General features: G+C 60.8%; 3 protein-coding genes across 8 annotated transcripts; 2 read left to right on the top strand and 1 right to left on the bottom strand.

The window, feature by feature from the left end:
• The first annotated feature begins 3 nt into the window (after nucleotides 1-3).
• ASB6 (ankyrin repeat and SOCS box containing 6) lies at nucleotides 4-6,049 on the top strand. Of its 2 annotated transcripts, XM_047070770.1 has the most exons (6): nucleotides 6-264; nucleotides 1,761-1,942; nucleotides 2,997-3,103; nucleotides 3,210-3,318; nucleotides 4,377-4,463; nucleotides 4,573-6,049. In XM_047070770.1, the coding sequence occupies exons 1-6, from the start codon at nucleotides 152-154 to the stop codon at nucleotides 5,238-5,240; spliced, it is 1,266 nt and encodes a 421-aa protein (XP_046926726.1). In that variant the 5' UTR covers nucleotides 6-151; the 3' UTR covers nucleotides 5,241-6,049. The 2 variants fall into 2 exon arrangements, with proteins under 2 accessions (XP_046926735.1, XP_046926726.1); XM_047070779.1 differs by lacking the exon at nucleotides 3,210-3,318 and having other exon boundaries at nucleotides 4-264; nucleotides 4,573-4,772.
• Nucleotides 6,050-6,249: 200 nt separating this feature from the next.
• NTMT1 (N-terminal Xaa-Pro-Lys N-methyltransferase 1) lies at nucleotides 6,250-16,148 on the bottom strand. Of its 5 annotated transcripts, XM_047070804.1 has the most exons (6): nucleotides 13,488-13,803; nucleotides 13,146-13,309; nucleotides 9,309-9,520; nucleotides 8,222-8,474; nucleotides 7,939-8,034; nucleotides 6,250-7,173 (listed from the first exon to the last, which is right to left on the bottom strand). In XM_047070804.1, the coding sequence occupies exons 3-6, from the start codon at nucleotides 9,468-9,470 to the stop codon at nucleotides 6,917-6,919; spliced, it is 768 nt and encodes a 255-aa protein (XP_046926760.1). In that variant the 5' UTR covers nucleotides 9,471-9,520; nucleotides 13,146-13,309; nucleotides 13,488-13,803; the 3' UTR covers nucleotides 6,250-6,916. The 5 variants fall into 5 exon arrangements, with proteins under 5 accessions (XP_046926760.1, XP_046926768.1, XP_046926747.1 ...); XM_047070812.1 differs by lacking the exons at nucleotides 13,146-13,309; nucleotides 13,488-13,803 and adding an exon at nucleotides 15,935-16,148; XM_047070791.1 differs by lacking the exons at nucleotides 13,146-13,309; nucleotides 13,488-13,803 and adding an exon at nucleotides 15,322-15,438.
• A 2,133-nt stretch (nucleotides 16,149-18,281) lies between these two features.
• Nucleotides 18,282-23,806, top strand: CUNH9orf50 (chromosome unknown C9orf50 homolog). Its single transcript, XM_047100332.1, is given in 8 exon segments — nucleotides 18,282-18,662; nucleotides 18,664-18,817; nucleotides 19,032-19,149; nucleotides 19,251-19,367; nucleotides 21,330-21,490; nucleotides 22,927-23,092; nucleotides 23,280-23,454; nucleotides 23,738-23,806. Coding segments are annotated over 8 exon segments (1,341 nt in total).
• Nucleotides 23,807-24,026: the final 220 nt, after the last annotated feature.

Raw genomic sequence — 24,026 nt, 5'->3', positions numbered from 1 at the left:
GAGCAGCGGGGTGGAAGGCGGGCCGGCCGGCGGGGCGCGGGGGCTGGACCTGCAGAAGCCGGGTCGGGCCCGCTGCCTCCCGAGCGCGCACAGTCGGCGTCGGGGCCTCGGCGGAAGGTGCGGCCACCCTGCTGCGCCCGGGGCCGCCGCCATGCCGTTCCTGCACGGCTTCCGGAGGATCATCTTCGAGTACCAGCCGCTGGTGGATGCGATTCTGGGCTCCCTGGGGATCCAGGACCCTGAGCGGCAGGAGCCTCTGGACGGGTAACTAGCTTCCTTGCCGCCGACGCTGCCGCCCTTCGGTTGTCACTGCAAGTGTGGCGGGGACGGGGGCGGCTGCGGCCCCGCTCCGCAGATGAAGTTGCGTTGCTTCGAGCGTGAGCTCCTGCACCTGGCTCGAATCTTGCCCTCGGCAGGATGGAGGGTGCTCGAGGCCGGCGGAGGGAGGCCTGCAGGGTGGAGTGGCGGCCGGGCCTCCGCCTCGGTGCCCCACCCTGTGCGCTGTCGGCCTGCTGCCGGTTGCAGGGGAGCAGGGTGGAGTCCGAGGGCCTCGGGTTTTACCCCAGAGCGGTGCGAACCTGAACTTTCTGTAAATGAGTTTGCATTTTACGTAGACAGGAGCGGGTGTATCCGTGAACTTGTGGGAACGGTGTCAGAGAGTGAGGCGTTCAGGGATACGTCAGCGAGCTAAACAAAACCCCCAGCTTTCCTGGTGCTTGTGCATCAGAGGAGAGAGACTGAGGATCACGAGTCAGGTGTCTGCATATTCCGTGTAATGGAGAAGAGCGCAGAGGAAATGGGGAAGCCGGTGTGTGTTTCTGGGATCCTTTGGAATTTGAAACACAGCGGTTATCATGCGTCTCTCTAGGGACTTGGGTGGAAACACAGGTTTTTCTTCATCGCCGCTCTGTTCACTTTGAGACTTGTTCTGAAAACACAGTGTAAGGTGTTTCCTTAACTCCAAGGCAGTTTGGGGGGGCCTTTTGTAGTCCCAGGATTTTTGCTTTGTATGCATGGTGCGCTCCCCCCTCCCCGGGGCTGGGGAACGAGAGGGATTCCTGCCCAGGCAGTAAGGATGGAACCTTGATCTTGAGGACTGAAGGGTGGCGGCGGATGGATGACGCTAAGGGAGTGGGGAGCACTGGTGGGGCGAGGAAGCCTCACTCAGAGGAGCAGGTGGCGGCCGGGGAAAGAGAGCTGCGTGCAGGTTCACGGAGCTGTCCGCGGGCCTGCGCTTTTGGGGAAAGGCTCGGCAGGTCTTGGAGGTCCGCGCTGGCCGGGCAGGTGGCGTTGGGGCTGGGGTGTGAAGGGCCACCTTCTGGGGACTGGGAAGCTAAAAGCCTCCGAGTGTGGGCAGGGGAGGAGGGCCTGGCTGCGGGGGTGTTGCCTGGGCTGCTCGGGCAACTTCTGCAGCTCAGGGATGGTCCGTGCCCGGGGAAGGAGTGGTCGCAGCAGCACGGCTGTGTGAGGCTTTGTTCCCAAGCCAGGGACCAGATTCTCTGGGCACCTTGGGAGGAGGCTGGAGAAAGCCCCAGTTCTTTCTCAGCAAACCCGAGGGGCCGGCTGGGGTTAAAAGATCCAGCTCGCTCTGTCTTTACCGCAGACCTTTTCCGAAGAGACGTTCTGCCCCGCAGAACCAGGGCCCTGCCATTTGGGGGGGGGGGGGTGTGGGGAGGGGAGGGGAGACCACCCGCCCGCCCAGGCTGGCGGGTCCCACAGCCGTGCCCAGCCTCACCCGGTCCGCCCCTCTCCTGCCCCAGGTCCAGTTATGTTGCCAGCGAGGAGAGCCGGATCCTCGTTCTCACTGAGCTGCTGGAGAGAAAGGCCCACTCCCCGTTTTACCAGGAAGGTGTGAGCAACGCCCTGCTGAAGATGGCCGAGCTGGGGCTGACCCGGGCGGCCGATGTTCTCCTGCGCAACGGGGCCAACCTCAACTTTGAAGGTCAGCTGGAGCCCAGGGGGGCCAGGGGCGGGTAGGTGGCTTGAGTGTGGCTGGGCTTTGGGTGGGCCACGTCTTCAGGCGCTGCTGTTCTTGTTCTCTCGGGAGCTGCCTCCCTCCTTCCTTTCGCGGGGGACCACTGAGGCAGCCCGTCCCCCTGCTTGCCACCTCTGGTCCAAGAGCGAGTTTGTTGCTGCTTCCGCCGTGTGACTGATTCAGCAAACTCTCCCGGCTCCCAGCGAAATCCCTGCTTCCGTTATCGTGAAAACGCGGCTGGTGGCACTGTGCCCAGAGCGCGGGGAGAGCAATTTCTGCCGCTCGTTCTGAGCCATCTCACATTTTGGCTCACGCCAGAGGGAGAGGGGCAAACACAGAAGCTACACTGGGTGTAAGTCACGGCAGGACTGGGTTGGCTTCTAGCTTCTAAGTGCCGGCGGTGGGGATGGAACCGTTTTCCTCTCTGGCTTGCTCGCCAGGAGGGCGGGGTCAACCAGGAGAGGTTCAGGGCTGACCTGGGACCAGATGGGGTCTTTGAGCTGACCCAGGCTGTAGCCAGGCGTGCCTTCCCCGCCCCCCCCCCCCATCTGATGACAGGCTTAGAGGGCGCTAGGGTCCTAGGCTCCCAGAGGGCCGGCCCAAGAGCTGAGGGGCGGGGGCTGTTACAAAGTCAGTTACCCGGACACTGGCTTTGAGGACGTGGCTGTCACTACTGGGGTTGAGGAGTTGTCACTCTGGGTGTTTCTCCCAGCCGCCCGAGAAGGGGCGCCCTGTCTTATGGTTCCGTTTTACAGAAGAGGAGAGTAAAACCCAGACAGATTAGCTGCCCCCCCCCCCCCACTGGAATGGCGCCAGGACCCTGACCGAGCTCTGACTCTAGACCTTGTGCTCTAGTATCTGATGAGGACGGCCGTGTCCTGACCCTGACCCCTGGTGGTGCCGGGAGCCTGGGCCACCCCAGGGGGCGGGTGTGCTGGGGCTGAGCCCGAGGCCAGGTCCTGGGGTCCCGCAAGGAGGTGGTGAGAGGCAGGACTGACATCAGCCGTGTCTGTGCCTTCAGACCCGGTCACCTACTACACCGCCCTGCACATCGCTGTCCTGCGAAACCAGCCCGACATGGTGGAGCTGCTGGTGCGACACGGGGCCGACATTAACCGGAGGGACCGGGTAAGGGCGGGGCCCAGCCTGCTCTGAAGCAGGGACGTGGGGGGGGGCGGGGCACGAGCAGCTTCCCAGGCCCCCAGGCCAACTCCGCTGCGCTCTCTTGCCTCAGATCCACGAGAGCAGCCCCTTGGACCTGGCCAGCGAGGAGCCGGAGCGCCTGCCCTGCCTGCAGCGCCTCCTGGACCTCGGGGCAGACGTCAACGCGGCCGACAAGCACGGTGGGTGCCCCCGGCGGGAAAGCGGACGGCCGTGCGCCAGGTGCCTCGTGAGGGACACCCACAGCAGCCCAGGACAGCGGCTAGGTGGGCGTGCGGGCTGGACGCAGCTCGTGCGATGACGCAGCGCAGCGGACGCACGGGTGCATCTTGCTGACCCGCCGCAGAGGCTTTAGGGAAGTAGAAGCGGCACAGCCCTTGGCCCCGCGCCGGCCGCTTGAGGGCTCTCTGGGGGAGGAGGCGGGGCACGCGTGCGCTCAGATTCTGCCGAGGGAGCCGTGGCTTCTCGGGAAAGCCTCGGCCCAGGCCTCAGGCAGCGTCTGAGTGTCCAGGAACCATTCTGTTCCTGGTTTTGTGCGGGTGGAAAGACAACGACCAGAAACCTGTCACCCTCAGCCCTGGCTCTGAGAGGTCAGTCCTTTTTGAAGTTGGCCTTCTGGGGGTGTCTGGCTGCAACTCTTGATCTCGGGGTTGTGAGTTCGAGCCCCACGTTAGGTGCAGAGATGACTTAAAAAAAATAAGATTTTTGGATGGGGTGCCTGGGCGGCTCGGTCGGGCACCCGACTCTTGATTTCAGCTCAGGTCGTGATCTCAGGTTTGTGGGATTGAGTCCTGAGCAGGGCTCCTTGCTGACAGCACAGGGCCTGCTTGGGATTCTCTCCCTGCTCCTCCCCTGCTCATACACACATTCTCTCTCTCTCTCTCAAAATGAATAAACTTAGGGGCGCCTGGGTGGCTCAGTCGGTTGAGTGTCCGACTTCGGCTCAGGTCATGATCTCACGGTTCGTGGGTTTGAGCCCCGCACCAGGTTCTGTGCTGACGGCTCGGGGCCTGGAGCCTGCTTCGGATTCTGTGTCTCCTTCTCTCTCTGCCCCTCCCCCTGCTCACGCTCTCTCTCTCTGTCTCTCTCTCTCTCTCTCTCAAAAATGAATAGACATTAAAAAATTTAAAAAGACACAAAAAACAAAGTTCATTTTCTGATCCTGTTTTCCCTGCACCTCAGGGGTTGCCCTGACCTTGGCTCCCTGGCCCAGACTCCTCCTCATTCTCTTTCTCTGTAGGGAAGACCGCACTGCTGCACGCATTGGCCAGCAGTGACGGGGTGCAGATCTACAACACCGAGAACATCCGGCTCTTGCTGGAAGGAGGTGAGGCGCGTCCGCGGTTCCCTGTCCTCTCGCTGTGAAACGTTACGCGTCACTTTGCAGGGGTTTGAGATCTTCTCCCACCTTCTGTTTTCTTGACCGGCCCTTGCAGGGGCAGACGTCAAGGCCACCACCAAAGACGGGGACACCGTGTTCACCTGCATCATCTTCCTGCTCGGGGAGACGGTGGGAGGGGACAAGGACGAGGCCCAGATGATCAGCCGCTTCTGCTTCCAAGTCACGAAGCTGCTGCTGGCCCACGGGGCCGACCCCAGCGAGTGCCCGGCCCACGAGTCCCTCACCCACATCTGCCTTAAGAGCTTCAAACTGCATTTCCCTCTCCTGCGCTTCCTGCTGGAGTCCGGAGCAGCCTATAACTGTTCCCTCCACGGTGCGTCCTGCTGGTCCGGCTTCCACATCATCTTCGAGAGGCTGTGTTCGCACCCGGGCTGCGCGGAGGACGAGAGCCACGTGGACCTGCTGCGCAAAGCCGAGACCGTCCTGGATCTCATGGTGACTAATTCCCAGAAACTCCAGCTGCCCGAAAACTTCGATATCCACCCCGTGGGCAGCCTGGCAGAGAAGATCCAGGCCCTTCACTTCTCCTTGAGGCAGCTGGAGAGCTATCCCCCGTCCCTCAAGCACCTGTGTCGCGTTTACATCCGCCTCTACCTTCAGCCCTGGCCTGTGGATGTGAAGGTCAAAGCCCTGCCTCTGCCCGACAGGCTGAAGTGGTACCTCCTTAGTGAGCACAGCGGTACCACGGAGGAGGACATCTGATCACTCCCCGACTGAAGGCGGCGGGGTCTGGGCAGCTCGGCCCGCTGGCGGATTTCGGTACCTGTGGCAGCCTTGGGGAGAACCTTCGGGCCTTCTGTCAGAAGGTACGGGTTGGGAGACGAGACTTCATCTGTACTGAGTACCAAGAAAACCAGGTGGGGCCTGGCAGCTAGTCATTCCAGTGGGAAAAGGCTCGGTCTTCCAGGGGGACCGCCCCCCAAGTCTCAACCACACTGGGAAAAGGGACAGGGTTTAGATTTGGGACAAGCATACACTCTGTTAATTTGAGGGGAGCACCGGGCAGGGTAGCTGTGAGGCCGGGTCCCGCTGAGAGTCGCAGGAGGCTGGTCTGTCCTGCGTGGGGCCCGGCGGATGCGAGGAAGCACGTGGGCCCGTCAGGGCACGGCCCGGCCTAGGCCGCCCTCCCCCCCGTGAGATTACGTCACCCACAGAAGTGCTTCTGGCGGACTAAGGAGAAGAGCGAGCCGAGCCCTGCTGCCTCTGGAGCTCTGGGGCCAGGTCACCCAACGGCCCCGGACCGGGCTCTGGTGGCAGCTCTGTGCCAAACCTGGGATCTTGGGGGACCGTGCCTTCTGCTACAAAGTAATCCTGCATGACCAGGGACAGCCCTTTCCAAGATGTCTCCATGTTGCGCGGGGTCCGTCTGGCGAAGAAAGCCACCAGTGCTGACGGCTGACTGTGCTGCTATACAGGCTGAGCCCCCAGCAAGCCGAGTGCGAGTCGCGTGGGTCACTGAATTGTGTCACTGCCTAGGAAGGAAGCTGAGGCAAGTAAATGATTCACGCTAACGTGAGATGTTGTTCTTGGCTCTCAGGATCCTTGTGTAACGTTCCGGCTCCTCGGTGCCCCTCCCCAGCCTAGGATCAAGGCTCCCACCGCAGCCACTGTGTGGGCAGCACGAAGGGATGGCGGCACGTGGGGGGCACGGTTTTCAGGTAGCACGACGCTGCTGCCCCGTAAAGACGACCTCCGCCCCAGACCGGCTAGGACCTTTCCAATACGGGATTCACCCTTTTATTTTGTGACTTTGGCGAACGTTCACCGAGAAGCCGCGAGGCACAGCCCAGAGTGAGGCTACGGACTCCCCTTGCCGTAGGCTGTTGTGACGCTCACGTTAGGGACACCAGGGCTCAATCGCCAAATAGAACTTAGAACGTGAACGTCCCAGCGGCTGCAGGAGGCACCGCAAAGGCTCAGGCAGGGAGGGTGCAGACGGCCGGCCACGGCTCCGCTGCCCCGGCCACTCTCCCTCCTCCTCCTCCCTCCTCCCCCCCCCCCCCCCCCCCGGGAAAAAGTCCTCAACGGCCAAGAGTTCTCTTAAGGCACCCAGGCCTGGGGCCGGAAGGCCAGGTGGTGTTAAGGGGCATCCAGGGACTCGCCAGGGGCCCTGGAGTCACACGGGTCTGTACCGCGGTCCCTGCCTGCCAGGGCAGCAGAGCTGGGCTCCAGCCTCTCCGCTCCGTGTGGGCCACACCCTTCCCCGCTGGGTCCCCGTCAGGCCTTTTGAAAAAGAGTCCAGTGAGCGGCGGCAGACAGGTGTATTTCGAGGTCTTGCTCCGCGTCCCCGAGCCATCGTCATGGAGCCTCCGGGTCTTGCCCCGCTGCCAGCCCCCCACCCTGCGTGGCGCTGGTCCCTTACTCCTGCCGGTCCCTGCTCATCTCAGGGCTAAGCTGTACACGTGATAGATCTCGTCGGGAAGGTTCTCCTGGCGCTCCTGGGCTAGCAGGCTGAGGCCCGCGCTGCGGATGATCCTGTGGACCACCTCGAGGCCCCGGCACACGCTGCTGTCCACGTCATCCAGGATCACGCCCTCCTGGGCCATGTTGTCTTTGATGACAATGATGCCGTTGGGGCGCAGGCCCTGCTTGCAGCGCCGCAGGAACTCGGCCAGGTGCTGATCAGTCAGGTGACCTGGGGACCGCAGAGGCCGGGGTCACTAGGGAGCGGCACAAGCGTGTACCTGCCACTGGCCGTTCCCTTCAGCTTCCCGACTCACTGAGCTCGCCCTCTGTGTGAACACAGCCTCCCTGGCTCTCGGCAGCCCGGAGACGTTTACCGACCCCCAGGTGACGTAAGAGAAAACCGGCTCAGAAGTCACCCACCCAGGGCAGTCACAAAGCATGCGGCTGGGATCTCACCCTCACTGGGCGACTTCTGGGCCCTGCCCGACCCCACGCTCCACCCACCCCCGTCAGGCCTGGATTGCGGGAGCACACCGGAGTTCCTTCCCTGCCCTGCCCTAAAACTCCAGACAGGCTTTTTAGAAGCCCAAAATACAGGGCCGGGCCCAGTGTGTCCCTGGCAGGTCTGGAGTCCACCGCGGAACGGGTGGCCAGCTGCTGGTCCTGTGGCCTGCGGCCGGGTCAGCAGCCCAGGAAGAGCACGCGGGGTGCGCCGTTGGGCTAAGTGGGTGCGGGAGGGGGCGGCAGGGCGCGGCTCGCTCTCTGAGCAGCAGGGACAGCCACGGCTTCGGAGCTTCCTCTTACTAAACACTGGGGTGCCTGGGTGGCTCAGTCAGCTAAGCGGCCCGACTGGATTTTGGCTCAGATCATGGTCTCAACGATTCGTGAGCTCAAGCCCCGCATCAGGCTCTGCGCCAACAGCTCGGGATTCTCTCTCTGCCCTTCCCCTGCACGCGCGTACGTGCTCTCTCAAAATAAACTTAGAAAAACTTACAAAAACTCATTCCCGCTTTCTTCAGCGTGCCTAAGTTCTTGCTCATTGACGTTTTTTCAACACAAAACTGCCCCCAAACGGGTCCTATAACAGGTACTGACACAACACGGAAAGGGTACTTGCAGGGCATGTTTCCCACGGTCCTGGTGGACCCAGGGAGGACCGGAGAAATCCCCGCCGCCCCGCCTGCCGCAGGGGCCCCCAAGGCCTCAGGGCGGTGGGGGGGGACCCACCTCTGCCGCGGGAGGTGGGTGGGAGGCGGAGAGGGCCGCGAGAAGCTCACCTATCACCCACTGAATCCAGATGACGTCGTAGGAATTAGGCTCGGGGCTGAAGTCCTGGAGGCCGCAGCAGAAGTAGTTCCTCACCCTCTTGCCCTCCTCCCCCAGGTAGGTCTTGGCTTTAATCAGAAAGTCTTCGGTCACGTCCACCATATCCACCACTCCAAAGAGCGGCAGGAGCAGCCGCTTGGTGATCCGGCCTATGCCGGCTCCGCAGTCCAAGGCACAGGAGGTCCCCGTCTTGTTTGGGCCTTCCTAAGAAGCAGGGAAGGCACAGACTCCGTGAGGACGGCTCAGAAAGCCAGAGGGACCCTGTCCCCGTGAAGGGGCTGTTCCTCCCGAGCTCCCAGAGTTACTCAACTCAGAGGACCGGGCACAGGCTGGGGGCTGGCAGGCGTGGGGTCGTCAGTGGGTAGGAGCGCGGCACGTTCTCGTCCCGGGCCACACGTTTCTAAGCTGAGCGCCAACCTGCACTTACAGGTGAGCGCCTGAATGGGTGCGTTTAATCCCTCTTACTCCCGAGACCCCGTTAAAACAACAGAACGTGAGAAGAACTCAAGCAGTGAGAGAATGAAAGGGCGGTCAGGGATTCTCACCCGTTTTCACAGACCTGGAAAGATGGAACGTGGGCAGGGGAACAGCAAGTAGCGTGGGGAGCACGCAGCCTCTGTCGCTCACCAGGGGAGAGAGAGGAGGAGGAGGGGGAGGGCCAGGGAGATGCCAGCCCGGCACAGAGGAGGGCAGAGCGGGCGAGGGGGTGAGGAGCTGGGAGCCTGCGTTCAGCAGAACAGCCAACATCATGGCCCAGGGGCCCGCAAACTCGGCAAGACAGCAAAGGACTCGGCCTCGGCAGAACCGAACAGTTAAGGGGAGACTCCGTTCTGGTGTCCGGGAGCCCCGGCACGGCGGCCAGCGCCCGTCTGGCAGCCTCGAGACAGAGGCCCCGGTCCACGCGCCACCCCCACCCCAGCCTTTGAGGCCTGGGTCACTGACGCCAACAGCTAACCAGAGGGTGGCGCCCCGTGCAAACCAGGTGGGGCCGCCAGGGCGACATCCTCTGCTCCTGGAGAGCACACCAGACCTGCCTACCCTCAAAAACCTCTGCAGGAACTTCCGGGAGCTGCTGATGTCGATGCTGGAGATGTGGCCATACCCCCCGAGCATGCCGTCCACGGTGGGCGGGACTTCCTTCCAGTACGTCTTAGCCTTCGAATAGAACTGTTTCTCATCTTCGATCACCTCACTCGTCATGCTGTCACCAACCGACTCAGCTCAGGCACCAAACTCAGCAGGAGTGCCTCCTGAACAAGAAAAAGAGCAAGTCAACAAGGCAGAGAGCCCCAGTCTCACCTCCACACTTCAACGGTCACACAACCCTGCCTGCTGCAGGGAAATGTCCAGTGTCCCCAAAACCGCGTATACGCGTTGGATGACAGGGCCTTGCCTCTTGTATTCAAGTCATTTTGCAAAGTTCCCTTTGTACCCGAGGAGGAGACCCAGAGTCCTGGGCTGCGAGTCCTTCCCTTACTGTACGTGACACCTGACCCCACGGCTTCTCACCCTCAGCTATAGAGAACCCCAATCTACACTTGAGGAAAGCAAAGCAAGGAACCCCAGCCTTCCACGGTGGACGTCCCGGCTGGTCCCGGGAGGGCCTGGGGGAGTCCACACACCTCCCTCCCTCTCTCTGCGGAGCACAGAATGAAGCTCGCTGTGGGGTCCGGTCCTTTGTTAACCATGAGCCGGACCCTGTGCCAGGCGCTGTGCTGGGAACGGAGGAGACAGCCCCACGGAAACCGCCCCCCCCCCGCACACAATGGCAACCGTGCAGGGCCGCAGACAAACACAAGGTGCGGGCGCGGCCCACCCCAGGGGAGGCACTGCCCCGGGGAGTCAAAGAAGGAATCCCCAGGGATGACAACACATCAGCCGAAAGGAAAGGTGAGGAAGAGCTCACTAAGCCAACGGGCAAGCCTGCTCCAGGGGGAGAGGTGCGAACGGCGCACGGAGAGCCGTCGCGACTGGAAACACAGGGTCCGGGGGGACATGACATTAGACTCCTCCCTAAAGAGCACTGAGCCCGAGCTACTCTAGGTTAAGCAGGCGGACGTGTTCTGGAAGGCTGTGTTGGCAGCTGTGTGGAATCCGGGCAAGAGTGAAAGCAGACAGGACAAGAGGGTGTCGGGAGAACAGGGGAGGGGCAGCTACAAAGCAAGAGCCGGGGCCGGGGGGCGGGGCCGGCCACTCAGGCCAGGGAGGGACAGAAGGGTCACACCTCTGCCGGGAGGCGCGGGCACTCTTCCGCCAGCTCACTACACACTTGCAAGTGCTGGTCTGGTTGCTCTGAGATAAAGCCCGGCCCTCAGAGAGCTTCCGGTCCAGCGGGAGACAGAAGCGAGCGGAACACAAGGCAGAAACAGGCCGCTTGCTGAGCCACAAGTGCTGTGGGAACTCAGAGAGGGGCAGATGGGTGGGGGGCGGCCGGGTTGGCAACCCGAGCTCGGCCCTCAAAGACCAGGAATGCTAGGCGGCCGGGGAGGGCACAGGCAGAGGCAGAGAGACGGCCTGGGCCGGCAGGAACGCAGACAGAGGAAGAGGGTGTTATGGGAGGGGGGCTCAGACAGGCAGACTGGGCCTGCATTGCAGGGGGGCCCCCCCGAGGACAGGTGAGGGGCGTGGATCTAGCCTGTTGGTAATGGGAAATCAACCAGCCGAGGGTTTCTGAAGGGCCCCAGGTGGGCGGCGGGACCACGGGCACACGGGGTGGCAGCACAGAAGCGAGACCAGACAGGGTCTGGGGCGGGGGCGGCAGTGCATGCTCCGCACGCGCGCGCTTCCCATCGGCCACCGGATCTTCACGACCGACCGTGAGCCCGGCGCCACGATCACCCCGCCTCACCCCGCCTCACCCCGCCTCACCCCGCCTCACCCCGCAGTGCAGCGGGATCTGATGCAGAAGAGGGCTGGGTGCCTCACCCAGGGTCAAGAGGCCACGCTCCTCCCTCGTGGGCAGCTCATCCTCGGCACAGGCTCTCAGCCTGAGTGTCACGTGCTCAGAAGCCCTCCCTGACCAGCCCCGCCAAGGTGGCTTCCTCCAGCCCCCAGATCCCGTCCGCTTGCTGCCTCCAGAACGCGTACGTGTATCTGCGATTACACTGTTGCCTCCGCCCGGATGGAAGCTCCGGAGGCGTGACCGCACCTTTTCACCACTGTGTCCCCGGCACCAAGCCCACACGAGTCCCTTAGCGCGGGGGTGAAAGCCCCCCCATCCGCCACCTTTACATCACTCCACTGGGTGGCCGCTAAGTCGCTGACTCCTGGAACGCAGGGCAACTGAGGGAAGCCTCGTGTGGAACCCGGGGAGAGTGCTCGAAACGAGAGAAAACCCCCGGGATGGAGAACTACTTAAGGGTTCCAAGACAAGTAATCAGACCGGAAGCAGGAAAGTGCCCCCCCACCCCCCCCGAGGACGGGCACGCAGCCCTCGGATCAGAATTTAGAGACCACAAGAGAAGGACGGGGTACGGAACACGAGAAAAGCTGAAGCATTTTCACCGGCCACGTTCATTACGAGCCTAGCCCCCGATGCACAACTGTACTCTGAACTTGTCCTACGAGACCAGGAATCTTCCAGAAGCAGCAGGCTCACCTCTGCCCAACAACTCAGGACTGCTCCTCACTGATGCCTCGGTGAGCCCTTTCCGGGCAACTCAGCCAGCCAGCGGGGCCACCAGGGGAGGGCCCTCCTCCCCACCTTCCTGGCTCCTTCCCGGACTCGGACGTCCCCCACGGACGAGGCCACACGCCGGCCCCCCGAGGAACCAGAAGAGAACCGACAGCTTCCACGTGCCCTAGCGGGTCCAGTTCTCAGATCTGTGACTGTCACCGTGTCCACCCTCTCGAGCCCTTCTGCGGCGCAGGGAGAGTCCTCCAACCCCCCTCAGATCCTCCAATCAGCTCTTAGGCTGATGTTCCAGCTCCACTGTTCAGGTACGAGGGTCTGGGACCACAGTGAAGACAAGTTCCAACCACCGTGTCCATCGAAGAGCCCTTCGGGGGAGCAGGCCGGAGGGGCCCTGGTTCTAAATACGGCGTCTCTCCACGCTGGCTCGCCGCCACGTCCCACCCAGAAAGAGACAGCGGCACACGGCCCGGCAAGAATGAACTCTCGCTGCGACCCTGAGATACACGGTGAGCAAAGGAACGCAGAAACCTCCCGATACCCAGGAACGCCAGCTGCTGTAGAGTGGGCATCACTGCGGGCCCCGGGCGGGCCACTAGCCTGAACGTCACCAAGGAGCTGGGTTTGGGGGCCCCACAGCCACCACCACCCACGAAGGACGGCATCGGCCAGCGGCGCCCCCACGCAGCGCTCACATGGGAGCCTGGCAACGCCGACCCTTCCCCACCAGCCCCCACCGGTCTTGGCGAACCACTGGTTTCGCCCTCGCAGCTGTCTCCCCACTGGCCCGGGAGCTCCTTGGAGAACACCCGCGACACCCTGAGATCGACCCCCGTATCGCTCTCGAACCACACACAGCACACAGGCCTTCAACAGAAAGTTCGCTCCCGCCAGCTGACCAGAATAAATGTGGGGCCCGACCCTCCCCTGGCGGTGTCTGCCTTTCCCCCCAGGAGGTAAGCTTCCTGGAGGCAGGGACATGACCTCACACCCCCTTAGCGCAGCACCTGATACAAGGTGGCTGTCTGCTAGTTGGTTGTTGAATGACCCAAAGAATGAGCCTTGTGTGGCCACAGTCATTTTCCACTTTTCAGAAAACCTACAGAAATCCAACCGTTCCAAACTGGGAACACTGAAGGCCATTACCGACAACGTGAGTTTTTGCTTTACCGAAAGCTTTCCAACATGGTCTCTTTAAATGTCAAGGTTCTCTGAATAATCTAATTTACAAGAACTCCACTTACAGGCAGATTCTAGGAACAGGCCAGGGGAGGGACGTCTGGGCCGAGACACGGCAAGCATGATTTTGACATTTGTTCCAACAGCTGATTCATTAGTAAACGTGACTCCGTGGGGCCCTGTCTACACTTTGTCTCCCAGCGTCCCGACTGGAGCAGGCAGGAGGTCCCTGGGAGCCAGAGGGAACAGTCGTCAGTCAAATGGCAGGAAGTCCCCCTATACTCTGCCCGGCGGGGGTGAGGGGCTGCAGGGCTCCAGGGCTAGGGAAAGGGCAGTCTGGCTCTGTGCGCACGCCAGGCGAGCCGGAAGAGGAAGAGAGGCCCTTTGCTCATAGTGGGCTCTGTCACCTCCTCTTTCCCTCCAAGGTGTTTAGGGTGACAGGTGGGCAGTCGCCCCAGCTACCACTTCTCCCAGGATCCCTGGAAAAGAACGGTGTCCGAGCCGTGCCGGTCAGTGCTTTGTGGAGGCATCACACCCTCTCTGCAAAAGCCTGGAGGCCACAGGAGGCAGGAGTCTGCCTGGAGTTACCTCCTCCCCCTTGCAGCCTGCTGGACAGGGCCTGCTCTCCCTGGATCGGTGACAGCAGCTGGACATAAGGGAATGGCAAGGTGCTCAATGAAAAAGAAAGCAAAGGAAGGAGAAAGAAGACCAAAAAAAAAGGGGGGGGGCAGTGGGGAGAGATTTAAAAACAAACTAAGGCTCTGGGGCGCCCGGGGGGCTCAGTCGGTTGAGCGTCCGACTTCGGCTCAGGTCACGATCTCCCGGCTCGTGAGTTCGAGCCCCGCATCGGGTTCTGTGCGGACAGCTCGGAGCCCAGAGCCTGCTTCGGATTCCGTGTCTCCCTCTCTCTCTGCCCCTCCCCCCCTTGTGCTGTCTCACTGTCTCTCTTAAAAATAAATTCAAAAACATTTTAAAAAATTTAAAAAAAAAACAACCAAAAAACCCAAGTCTCTGGTGGAGTCAAATACACCAGGTCTGAATCCTAGCTTTGCTTCTCACTGGCTGTGTTGTGTAAGCTCACATAAGACACTTCACCTCGGTTAAGTACACTTCTTTATCTATAAGACAGGAACAGCAATGCTGACGTCACAGGAAGGCTGGGATGATTAAAGGTGGGTATAAAAGCATCAAGTGACCCATAGAGTGCCAGGCACGCATTATTTCTGCCAAATGAGATTCTCATCAATTCTCACTGGCAATCCCAGAGATCAAACGAGATAAATACCCTGAAATGCCCTATAAACTGTAGAGCGTTGGACACATCTAAGGGATTATTACTGTTACGCTGGGTGGTGGATTCGGGACACTCAAACAGCTCTGCAGACCTGCAGGAGAGGGGAGTGGGACGCTATCTCTGTGACTCTATAGCTTCTGGTCGCCACCAAAGCGTCCCAACCCTCCCCCCCCCCACCCCCCGCTCCCCCATCTACCGCTAGAAAACCATTCCACTAAGGGAGTGATGTGCCTTCAATGCCGACACAGGAAACCAGGAAGAGCACACGGAGGGAACCCAGACGTCTTACCACAGTCAAGGCCCTACCAGGGCAATGATTCTATACGTCCAGACCGTCTGCAATCCTGCCCCACCCCACCGTCAGGGCCTCTGACACCAGCTGTCTCTGTCCCAGAGACATCCCGCCGCGCTGATGGGCAGCAGAGCCCGGGCCTTTCGTTCGATCTGGCAGCCCCTCCGCAAACAGGCTGACCTTGGCTCCAAGGGCTCTTGGCTGGCGAGCTCTCTTCTGAGCGGCACCTGTGTCGACCGTAACTGGGGCTGGATCCAAGGTGAAATAAGATAGCAACTCCCATGCAGCGGGCACTGCTCTGTGCCCGGCTCTGACCTGAGCATTTTACTGAACCCTGACACCGACTCTCCGAGTGCCTGCTCTCCTTATCCCCGCTTCTCCAGGGGAAACTGAGGCTCAGGCAGGGAAAGGGACTAGCTGCGACCCCGGAAGGGCGTCGGGGGAGGGGCTGCCCCGTCCAGGCTCCCGGTGCCCCGGCCTTCCCCTTCCACCAGCCCCCAGCGACCCCCTTGTCCGACCTCCCCGGGACGCGCACGTGGGGCCCCGGCAGCTCGCGCCGGGTCACGTGACGAGCCGGGACCTCAGGGCGCCGAGGCAGTTGGCGGTCGGGGCCACCTCTCCCCCGCCGGCCGCCGCTCCGCCTCGCGCTACTCACCCCGGATGGGGGCTCCCGGGACCCGGGAGAAGAGGACGAGGAACAGGAAGCCGAAGGGAGGGCGGCGGCGGCAGCGAACCCCCGACAAGCCCACCACCAGCTCCGTCAGACCACGGCCGGACGCGACACCTCGCGGCGCGCGCTGCCTTTGTCCGCACACGTCACTTCCGGGCGCCCGGGGGCGGGGCCGCGACTAGCTCCGCCCCACGGCCGGTTTGCCCCGCCCCGGTCGGCTTTCTGGTTCCTGGAAGCACCTCTCAGACTTAAAAGAGCCTGGGCGCCGCCGAGCCTCTCCTGCCTCCAGCACGTGCACCGGTTCGTTTGGAGGCTGAAGGCTGGACTTTTAAAAACGAGCGTTCTGTGGGTGTTCCACCGGGGAGAAAGAGGGGAGGAGCCTCATTCCCCAAATCGTACGCATAACAATTTGCACCTTAAAATAATATGCAGAGCCAAGAGAGAGAGAAAGAAAAAAAGAAAAGAAGAAGAAAAAGAACCCTTGATGGCGCCAAGGGGATGCCTCCTCAATTAAGCAGAACAAATCCTTGAAGTTTCCATTCCAAAAAGCCTGCCCTCCCACAGGTTCCTCCCATGTGTAGGAATTCTGGAGGGATACCTGAAAGCAATCTTGATGGAAATATGATGGGTTTGCACACGGGAGGCCTTGTGACCCTCTCCAAGGAGACCTCTTCTTCCAGACTGGCGTGCTTACTCACTTCCCAATGCTCTGAGTGTTAAATTTGTAGGCTATTGCCGGTGGAGCCTTCAGCCCTGTGCCTGCAGTGTGCTGTCAGTAAATAGACAATATTTATCATAAGTTCATTTTTCCTAAACTGTCGTCCTGGTCTTAGATGCCTTCCTCTGGGCTTTGCACACAGGAAGTACTTCAGGTGTGTTTGCTCTAATGACATGAAAGCTGGGGAGGGGGACAGGCTGCAGCTGAGTCCCCCAAATCTGTTTATGTATGTATTATTTGGCATCCTCTCCAGAGTACTCCAAATCAGACTTGGTTCCCCTGGCCTGGGCCCCTCTCCCAAGCTTCATTTTCCGTGGTCTCTAAGGGAAGAGGATAAATCCCGAACAATCTCAATTGCTGGATGTGGATTCTTCCTTTGGGGGCAGCTCTGATCCCAGCTTTTCCAGGGGTGCCTAAAAATCCACCCCTCCCTTTTTTTTGGATGGCTCAGTCAGTGAAGCATCCAACTTCATCAGGTCATGATCTCATAGTTCATGAGTTCGAGCCCCGCGTCAGGCTCTGTGCTGACCGCTCAGAGCCAGGAACCTGCTTCAGATTCTGTGTCTCCCTCTCTTTCTGCCCCTCCCCTGCTCATGCTTTCTCTTAAGATAAATAAACTTAAAAAAAAAAAAATGTTCACCTTCCCCACTCAATATTCCAACTTCCCAGGGAGGTACACCCTTCCATCCCTGGTTGAAGAGTGTTTGCAGAAAATGGAAATACATCGGCTATGGTACTTCCTCCAGGCCGACTTGTAAAATTGTCAAATTATACCATGCCAGTGAAATTGCTGGGCCAAACAATCCTTCTCCCCCACTCCAATTTCACAACGCAAGCTTCTCCCCTGCCTCCTCCCAGCCAAGAGTCACGGATGGGGTCCAACAGTCTGTTTTACCACGGAGCCCTGAGAAAGGACAGCTTGTCCAGCATTTTGAACCAAATAGAAGCAGAGCCTGGACTGGAAATCAGTTCTCTTGGTTTCCAAGCCCACTGCCTTCTTACTGCCCAGCCTTCCAGTGGAAGCTGGGCTTCCAGACCTACCCAGCCCAAACTTGACCCACCTGGGCCTCCCAAATCCAGAGAGGATAGCGGAACCCTGGCGTTTCCACCGCTGGCTTGGGCCCGGCTGCCCTGGTCAGGAGTCCCACCACCCCCTTGTGCGGGCAGCTTTGGCTTTCTGGGCACAAAGCCCCACCCTCTGTCTCCAGGCCTGACAGACCACCGCTCCTCACATGGCCTTGGGTGAGGGGCGGATCACAATGACCCTGAAGAGGCCCAGGAGGGAGGCCTGGAGGGAGAGCAGGGAGAGTCCAGCAGATGGACCAGGCCGGGGAGATGGGCTCTCTCAAGGACCAACCCACCAGTTAGGGGGCTCCAAACTCAAGGGACCTCCTCAGGACTCACCCAGAAGCCCCACTAGGGTGAGTGTGATACCAGGAGCCAGCTCAGAGCTGACACTAATCTGGGGGTGGGGTGTGATAGGGAGGAACCAGGCTCCAAGACCTTCCCCCGACCCCCAACCCAGTGTCAAGATGCTGGGGGCAGGCTTGGAGCTCTGTCTCCCAAAGGGGAAGTTTGTTAAAAATAGGTGTCTTGGCCCCACCCCAGACCTACTGAGTTAGAACCTGGGGCATCCGCATTTTCAGCAAGCTCTCCACGCAAGGGGGCCTGGGGCCCCAGCAGGACCGCGCAACTGCTGGGCGGGTCTCTCCTTTCAAGCCTAATTCCCCGTGGTTTCCTAATTCCCCGTGGAGCGCTAACAGCGTGAACAGGACAGCAGCACTCCCGTGTGCTGAGCCACAAAGGGGGCAGGTGCTCCGTCACCCCCATTCTACAGATAAAGGCACTAAGAAAAGGTAATCGATTGGCCTGTCCAAGGCTGCGAAGCTAGTAAGCAGCGGAACTGAGACTAAATCCTGAATTTCAAAAAGTTTAAAATGCTAACAACATCGAAAATAGTAGCGCGCCCCCTCACCTAGACGTCACAGCAACTCAGAGAGGTCACAAATGACGTGACCGTTTGGCAGGTGAGGAAACAGAGGCTAGGCGAGCTCTAGCCTGAAGCCGCTCACTGCCTGGCGAACCGGGGGCGTTACCCCCAAACCACACGACCCGGCTCTGGGCACTATGGCCTGGGGGCTGGTCTACGCCCTCCTCTGCACTTTACACGGCACCCCCCGCCCCCACTGAGGCGTGAGGACGCCCTGAGCTGAGCGCAGGGCCAGACATGACCCGGCGTCACCCCAACCCCTGGACGCAGCAGGTGGCGTCCCCCAACCCCTGGACCCAGCAGGTGGCGCCCAAGGGGCTCCCCGGCGACCGCGCTCGCCGAAGGAAAGACCCGCTGCTGCCCAGTTTGCCCCTGCCCCAAATCCGGGGAGTATCTGGCGCGGGGGCCACCCGGGGCTCGAGGGCCTCGGGGAGCGACGACGGGTGGTGGGGCGGGTCCTCGCTCCCAGAGCTGGGGGTGGGTGTCAGGAGCGCCCCGCTGAGCCTGCCCACCCTGCCCACTGGGGCCCAGCGGGCGGCGCAGAACCGGGCGAAGCTGAGGTCGCTCCTGCTGCCGCCCCTGCTCCGGGCCGGTGCGCCCCGGGACCCCCGCGCCCCGGCGCCCCAGGCCTGGAGAGAGCGAGGACCCCTGCAGGGGCTCGGCCAGGGAGACCCCGGACTCCCTGCTCGCGCTCCAAGGAGAGCTCCTCCCCAGCAAGTTCCGGGAGTTCCTGCAGCGGACGGGGGCAGAGTGCGTCCGGGCGGCGCCACCGAGTGAGGCCCCGCCCAGGACCCCAGGGGGCGGGGCGGAGTCATTTCTGGAATGAATGAAGCTACTGTTAGTTGAGGATGCCTGGCAGAGCCCTGACGACCGCCCCTTGAGGGCGGGTCTACCATTGCCCCTGTAGTACAGATGAGGAAACTGAGGCCCAAGGCCGCGTAACTGGGAAAAGCCTAGTGAGGACTGTCCCCAAGGGAAGGCTCATAGCTCTTTCCCCCTCCTCCTGGCTCCCGGCATCCTCAGCACGGCAATCAAAAAAGAGTGTGTCAGAGCACTGCCAGCACCTTCCCCGGTGTCCCCACTGTTCCTTCCCTTCAGACCTGCGGTGAGTGTCGCTGACCTGCTGGTGGGGACAGGGTTGCCATCAGTGCTCCGAGGGTGGGGACCCTGGCCACTCACGCCAGGTGTGGCTCGTGTGTCTTCAAGGGGTCAGTCATCGTACTTCCAGAATAGTCTTAAGAAGATTTTGCCGCGTCGGATACCTGCCCTGGGGACCCTGAAGAGAGATCGCTCGCAATTCATCACCTTCAAAAAGGCCAACCAGTGAGTTACAAGAGGCTGGCATTATGGGAGGGTGGGAGAAAGCGTTTCTTCTGTTCTTTCCTCGTCTTTCACCTGTGAGTCTATCCATCTGTCCACCGATACATACATCTATGTGTCTACCCGTGAGTCAGGTCTTCTGTTGATCCGTCAGTCCCTCCGTTCGTCCGTCTAGCCGGTCATCCCTCTATCCGCAAACTCTGGCAATTCCACCCACCATCCAGGAATCCAATGATCAATCATCTACAAACCTTTCCACGCACTTGTAAATCCAGGATACTGTCCATCTGTAATCTCGTTATAAAGCCAGAGATGAGTCCACATGCCTGTCTGTCTAGCCATCCATCCACCCGTCCATACGTCTACGCCTCCTCCTAAGATCCAGTCCTTCTATTCAGACCTTTTCCTGAACTCATTCATCAGTCCGTCCGTCCATCCACCCACCCAGTCGTTCGTCCCATTCGTCGGTCCGTTTCTTCCTCTAACTCTGATTAGGTTTTACTGTATGTCAAATACGGGGGGAAATAAGACAAGGGATGGGGGCTGGAGAAGAGCCTGGGCATTAGAGCTTACCTGCACTCGATGCCATAGCTCTAACGGAGAGGAAAAAGAATGCAGAAAAAATTCCCCCAGCATACACAGGCTTAGACGGAGGTGAAAGGTGAAAACCATCGCCCATGAGTTTAAAGACCAAAGAGTAAATACGTGACATCCATGCCGTTCCTTCTCGTTCTGGGCCCAGGGCTGACAGTATCATCGGATCACAGCATTTTCCCCCACTGGGCCTCGAACCCTCCCTGACACAGCGCTCCAGGCCGGCGCCACCAACGGATCGGCGCGGGTGCCGGGAGCGAAACCCATTTGCCAACCCGGGAACTTTAAATCAGTGGGGCCAAATAAACACACTTCTCCCAAGATATAGTAAGGAAAAGTATGGAACTCGTTACCCCCCACTATGACACACGGCGGAGAGAGACACGTTCGCAGCGTTTCGCATTGAAGACCGAATGCTTGCGCACCTTATGGTGTGCGAGATTCCCTGGTCGGCCCTGCAGGGGACAGCGGGGTGCGTCGGATTAGGCTCCGGGAGCCTTTGACGGGAGAAGCTGAGATTCCAGTCCTAGGGGCAGGGCTGGGGTGCACCTGTATATGGCCCTGCGGCCAGCACAGAGCAGGGAGCTGGGGGAGCGCTAGGTCCCAATGCCCTAGCCTGGCACTGTCCTGACATCTCCTGGCTTCCTGGCTCCTTAGTGGGCTGACGATAGGATCCCTTCTGGGGGATCCACTCAGACACAGAGATGCAGTCGGATAAATGGCTGCGGATACGCCCATCTGCGTGTACTTAAAGTTGAACGTGGCGTTTCTGAATAACAGATCCACGGACGGATCGGGCCGGCCCTTCTGCAGCCTTGCCCTTGAGGCTGAAATGAATAGCAATAAATGCGTACTGGATGCCTCAAGTAAGTTATCGGAGACCTAGCACCCTCTCATAAGGATGCTGTTATCATACCTACAATACACAATACATAACTTAAAGGGGGAAACTGCAAAATGGAGACGTGAGTGCGGGCTGCCCCGGGTCACGTGGCCGGGAAGGGCCGTATTCTCGCTGCTGAACGGCTTGATATATAAGAGTGCCGGCTCTGGAGCTAAGATTCGGATCTTGGCTCCACCCTTTACCGGCCGTAGGACCTTGGGCAGTTGCGGAACATCTCTGTGTGCCTCAGTTCTCCTCGTCTGTAAAATGGGAGTAATAATCATGTTGCCCAGGGTGGTGTGGGCGTGACGGGTAGACTGATGCCCGTTACGTGCCTGACCCCATCGCCCGGCCGGCGTGGGGTACTCAGGAGAGGCCGGCTGCTGGGGCTCTCAGGATGCACGGCGAGCTCTGGTCCAGCGGGTGTGTGTGGCCCGGGTGAAACGTGGGGCTGGGGACTCAGCCGGCCCCCTTGCCTCTCTCGCCAGGCCCCACGGTGTCCAGGCCCCCAAGCTCAAGACTGTGCCCACTCACAGCTCCTCGGGAGAAGGCTCGAAGAAGCGTAGGCGCTTCTGCCCCTTCCGCGTGCGATTTGCCGATGAGACCCTGCGGGACAGCGCGCTCCGCTACTGGGAACGTGCCTTGGCAGGTAAGCACACAGCAGGGGGAGCCCCAGGACTCCAGAAAGTTCCAGCCTGGAGCCCAGAGAGCAGAGGCCGCGGCCCTGGGTCCCGGGAGTGAGGGCCGCCCAGAAAAGGCCAGGAATCCACTGACCCTACGGAAAAGGTACCTGCACTGGCTTCTCCGGAGAGTGTCGGAGGCTCCTCGAGGGCCAAGGAGAGGGGCTGAGGTCCTGCAGAGGTGTCCCAACGTGGGTGGCACCAGGGAGCAGCCGCCATGGAGGAAACAATGGGTGCCCGGGCCCGGGCACCACGGGAGGACTTCTTCCTGCCAAGGGCTCGCACGTGTCATATCTGCCCACGTTGGGGACAGGCTCCCACGGCCTCCTGACCCCACCATGGCCTACAGGGGCTGAAGAAGACGGGAAGCCACCGAAAGCATCTTCTCCCCGTATCCATGAAGGCCTGCCTGGCTGAGGAGGTGCCCAGAAAGGTCCAGAAGATCAAACCGTCTCTCTGGGGGAGGCAGGCACTGCCTGGTCCAGCAAAGAAGCCGGCAACCACCGGGCCTGGGTTCTGGGATGGAAGTTTGCTCTCAGCTCTTTGGCGGGGGATGGATGTGGTAGTGTCCGCGTTGGCATAGTTTCCAGTGTTTTCTAAAGGTGTCAAGAGGCAGGTGGGAAGAATACCGTGTCCTTGCTCTGGTATAACCTTTATCACCTGCCCTGCCCCAGGGCCTCCAACAGCTTGCATCCATTTATTGAGCACCGACTGTGTGCAGTTTGAGCAGAGGCCGCTCCAAAGCCTAGCTGTGGGCTAAAGCCCCCAAATCCCGGACCTTCGCTGATTAGGAAGGGACCCTCCCCAGGCCCCTTAAGGTCATAGGAAATTGCAAACAGAAGCTGCAGTTTCGCCCAAACTTCTCGTCGTTTGATGGGGAAGCCAAAACCCCGAGAGCAGGTGACACACGGTGGCCGAGAAGAGAAGCCGCGGTTCCCCCAGGGAGACACGGTTTCGTGCGAATGGCAGTTGGCTGGGAGAAGCTTCCTTGTCAGCCACGGGCCCCGGGAGCTGTGGTCACATCCCGGGGCGCCAGAGTGGGGCTCGGCTGCTGACTTCCCAGCCCCCTCCATCCCTGCAGAAATCTCGGTATTGTCTCTGGATTTCGATGGGGGCGTGACTGGCCTTCCCACTACGGGAAAGAAGGCCCTTGTGGGGGCTGCCGCGGGAGTGGGTATGTGTGTGGTGGGGCACAGCGTGGGTAATAAAGGCAGAGACAGTCACGCAAGATAGTTTTAAAACCTGAGCCTTCTCTGGAGGCAGCCATAAGGCGCTGGGGAGCCTTGGGTTGCCATGGAGACGGGGTTCGGCCCGGCCTTGCCTGCCAGAGGGAGGAGGGGAGAGTGGGGGTGCCACCCGGTGCCCCCTCCAGGTACAGTTCTCACTGGAGCCCTCTCTCCTCCAGTCCGGCAGGGCCACATCGAGAAGGGGATAGCCACCGGGTCAATGACATCAGAACGGGTGCTCAGGAGTGTCGGGAGATGGCTGGAGAGTTTGCCCAAAGCCCTGTGCCCCAGGGCCCAGGAGGAGGCCACGGCCAGCACCTCGTTCGGCTGGGACTGCCCGGGCCTGTGAGGTTTCCAGGGGGAAGAGGCAGGATCCACACGCATCTCCAGGGCGCGCCCCCCCCTCGCCCCGTAGACTTCCCCACCCCGCAGCCGGCAGGCTAAGGGTCTGGGCCTCTGAGGGCCCGGGGGAAGCCACGGGGGGACTAGGGATTCGGGGGCCGTGCAGCTCACAGACCTCTGTTCCCCTCAGGGCCCCCCAGGAGCCACAGGGCCACCCCTCTGAGGATGCCTCCATGAAAAGCAGCCTGCCCTTCATCCCCAGGGCCACCACCCAGAGGCCGCGAAGTGGCCTCAAAACCTTCCTGGAAGCCCACGGCATCCTGGAGCAGGTGGACAGATCGCCCAGCTCCTGGAGCTAGAAGCTGGTAAGCCCCTGCTGGCAGCGTCTCCTAGAGCACCCCTGCCCAGCGGGGTGGCCGGGCCCCCTGGGGCTAAGGGGTGGGACGGATCCGGATCCCAGCCCCCCAGCCCAGTACTTGCGAGCACGCTGGGCTCTCTTTGCATTTCCGTCTCTTCCTCTGGAAAACGGGGCTGACCCCAGTTGCCTGCCCTCTTGGGCAGTGGCAGAGAATCCCCCTGGGCCCAGAGAGCCCCGTCTCCTGGCCAGAGGCCCCGCGGCGCCCAGCTGTTCCCTCCCTGTCGCTCCAGGAGTCCTTCCTGCCCAGCGTGGCGCTGGCCCTGAACCGAGGCCGCCCTAAGGGCTCCTGCCTTCTGTGACGCCACAGCAGGCGCCCAGGTGCATGACCACTGGAGCCCAAGCCCCACGTGTGGACACGGGGCTGAGAAGAGGCCCTTCCTGTCCCACAAATAAACATACATTCTAGGTGGCTGGGACCTGCTGCCGGGCCTCACCCTACAAGGTTCTCTAGGTGCCAGACTGCTGCTCTCTGGGAGTCCTGGACCGAAGGGAGGGAGAGGACAAGGTCATGGCTGGGAT

This window comes from Lynx rufus, unplaced genomic scaffold (genome assembly GCF_022079265.1).
Source record: "Lynx rufus isolate CCGP_SWC_20201006 ecotype Redwood Valley unplaced genomic scaffold, mLynRuf1.p SCAF_10, whole genome shotgun sequence".
NCBI lineage: Eukaryota > Metazoa > Chordata > Mammalia > Carnivora > Felidae > Lynx > Lynx rufus.
This window is presented reverse-complemented; position numbering and strand designations above follow the sequence as displayed.